Source organism: Guyanagaster necrorhizus (assembly GCF_019112545.1).
Source record: "Guyanagaster necrorhizus MCA 3950 unplaced genomic scaffold BT62scaffold_138, whole genome shotgun sequence".
In the NCBI taxonomy this organism is placed as follows: Eukaryota; Fungi; Basidiomycota; class Agaricomycetes; order Agaricales; family Physalacriaceae; genus Guyanagaster; species Guyanagaster necrorhizus.
In genome coordinates this window covers 1-2,920 of record NW_025065017.1, presented here as the reverse complement: position 1 = coordinate 2,920, position 2,920 = coordinate 1, and the positions used below count along the sequence as shown (strand labels likewise).

Genomic DNA, 2,920 nt, shown 5'->3' with positions numbered 1-2,920 from the left:
GGCTTGGAATTAAATGCACCATGCCTGACAGTAAGTCTATTACAACTGTCAGAGCATTGAAAGAACCATCCCGATTCTTTGATTCAGGTAGTGGACCAATGAAATCAATTCCGATTGGTTCCCAAGGGTACGACGGAATGTCAAGTGGATTCAGTAATCCATATGGCTTCTGATTTGAAGGTTTGCTTCGTTTGCACGTTTCGCAGCTCTCGCAGTATTGATGGATGTCTGTATTCATAGTTTTCCACCAAACATGGTCACGTAAGTACACTCGAGTCTTTGCGGCGCCAAGATGTGCTAGCAAGGAATGTCCTTCAGAGATAATAATCTCGTGGAGGCTTCTACCATCAACTGTGACTGACTCAGGGATGCAGAGCAGTTCCCGCTCATTGTCTTTCAAATACAGAAGGCCATCACGCAAGGTATAGTTCCTGTAATTCTTCGGTTCACTCAGGATTTTCTTGAACAGTGTATCCTTGGTATAATTGAGCCGGATAATATCCAATAAGTTAACTCCCATTAACTTATGATTCAGAAAACCCATCAATGAGTTCTCCACAGGGTCAGACCATTCAGAAGGCTGAGTTCTAAGGCCCTCCATGACTTGTTCTATAGTAGGTGCATTTAGAATGCTCTCGCCTACTATTGTGCTAGGTCCAGGTGTAGGTTGACTTTCAGTAGAATAGATATCTCTATTTTCTACAGCCTTTCTGGATTGAGCTGTCGCAGCTGAGTGCGAGGGGTCAAACAGCAACGTTGCACCAGGCAGTGGCTGTGCATCCACGTGAGCAGTAGAATTGGTTGGATTGAGCGACGGTTGCTTGTTACCCTCGCTCTCCAAGCTGAAGCCACTGTCCTTGGTGACCCAATTTTCATCCGGAGCCTCTGAGGTAGTGGGATTCAGCTTCTGTGACTGTTTAGAGGTCACAGAACGAGCTGGCAGCCGAATATACAGTTTATCTGCAGCATCAGCACCCGCAGGCTTTCCCGGCTGATTTGCCTTTGAATTCGTGGATTTTTGATCACCAACTGCCACTGAAGGCTGTGTTACGCGCCCTCCAGACCGTGTACGCACTGCACTCGCCTCAAGACCAACAAGGACCGGCATTGTGATCCCATTAGCAGCAAGTTCGGACTGAGGAAAGTCCTCATCATATTGAGTGTATTCCGAAGGAGCGCGCACTGTTCCAGGTGCGTCGCTAGCATACATGCGAGATAATGCATCACTGAGGGTATTCTCAGCTCCTGAAACATACTCAACATCGAAATCAAAATCTGATAGTGTTTCCATCCAGCGAGCCTGTCTTCCCGACAGATTTTTCTGCTGTAACAGGTGAATGAGACCTTTGTGGTCTGTCACCCAAGTGAACTGACATCCTTGTAGTATATCCCGATGTCGTTTCATGGTCTCGAGGCCTGCCAGCATTTCCAGTTCATGGACCGGATAGTTCTGTTGAGCAGGCTGTAACTTTGCAGAGAAAAATGCAGCAATATGTGCTGTTTTCCAGTCATCTCCTTGGCCAACATATCCAGCAATTCCTGAATGGCAAGCATCGGTAACCACCCATCGACGTGGCGAGCCCTTGTTATATTTTAGAGGCACCCGATGATGGTCTTGATGTGCCTGAACCTGTGCCTTGACCTCGTCGAAGGCACGCTGGTGAGTCTCTGTCCATCTATAGGGAACCGTATTCCCTGTTAACTTGTGGAGGACACCCATAGGTATGCGAACGTTACCCACATCATCAGCGAGATAGCCGACTGAGCCCAAAAAGCCACGGAGTCGTTCGCGTGTAGTAGGAACCTTCCAGTTGATGACAGAATCAACCTTATCAGGATCCATGCGAATACCACTGTCATCGACAATATGGCCTAGAATGTGCAATTCCGATACCAGAAATTGACATTTATTCTTACTGAGATATAAACGTTCCTTGTTCAGGATATCGAAAATCAGATGGCAATGCCTAACATGGTCCTCAAGGCTATCTGAGTACACAATGATGTCATCAAGGTAGACATCCATGAAGACCCCGATGTAGGCAGAGAACAGGTGATTCATCAATGCCTGGCATGTGGCCGGTGCATTACAATCACCTTGTTGCATGACTAGGCTAATCATATTTCCGTCAGGTGTAGTCACTGCCGAATGTCCAACATGTTCAGGTTTAATCCGAATCTGCTCATAGGCACTCTGCAAGTCCATCAATGAACGGTATCGATGTCCAGCAACTCGACGAAGAACCCCATCAATGGGTGGTAATGGTGCAGCGAGCTTCCGGGTATTCCGATTTCGTTCACGAAGATCAAACACGGTACGTAGCTCTGGTGCACCTTTCGGCCTATGAGGCTTATATATGCACAGCATTGGAACAGTATTACGGGCTGTGGTTACCTTCCAATGTTCTGTTGCAAGATAATCCTTCTTTTTCTGCACCCACTGCTGGCGCAATGCTTCAGGACATCTAGATGAACGCCAGGTATAGACCTGGTTTTCATTTATAATTGGAATCTCATGGTTGATTGCTCGAAACGGAGGTAACGGTGTCTTAGCAGCATCAACAAACAATGGTGCTGCATACTCAAACAAGTGCTCTCGGACATGTCCTAGTTGCTCCTCTGCTATATCAACAGCCCGAGCGTCAATTTGAGCAACATTCTCACCACGGATAGGTAGGCTCGTCTCACTTCCAATTATGATATGTTCCTCATTCAAACCAAAGGATACCTTGTGCTGGAACAGAAATGGCGTTCCAAGAATCACATCATAATTTGATAGGTTTACGATATCAAAGTATCGACGTTCCTTGATATTCTGGTACTTGAAATCAGATTGTGTACCATAATTAACCTTTGAGCGTGAGCCCTGAACAGCAAGATGCAACTCAATAGGCTTCGCAAGCTCAGTTCGCTTCAACTT

At 46.4% G+C, this 2,920-nt stretch overlaps 1 protein-coding gene across 1 annotated transcript; it reads right to left on the bottom strand.

Annotated features, from left to right (window-relative positions):
• Positions 1-238: 238 nt before the first annotated feature.
• BT62DRAFT_958254 (uncharacterized protein) lies at positions 239-674 on the bottom strand (the record flags this gene model as incomplete). The annotated part of the gene is made up of 1 exon (XM_043188444.1): positions 239-674. A coding segment is annotated over exon 1 (363 nt), but the record flags the coding sequence as incomplete, so codon positions are not given.
• Positions 675-2,920: the final 2,246 nt, after the last annotated feature.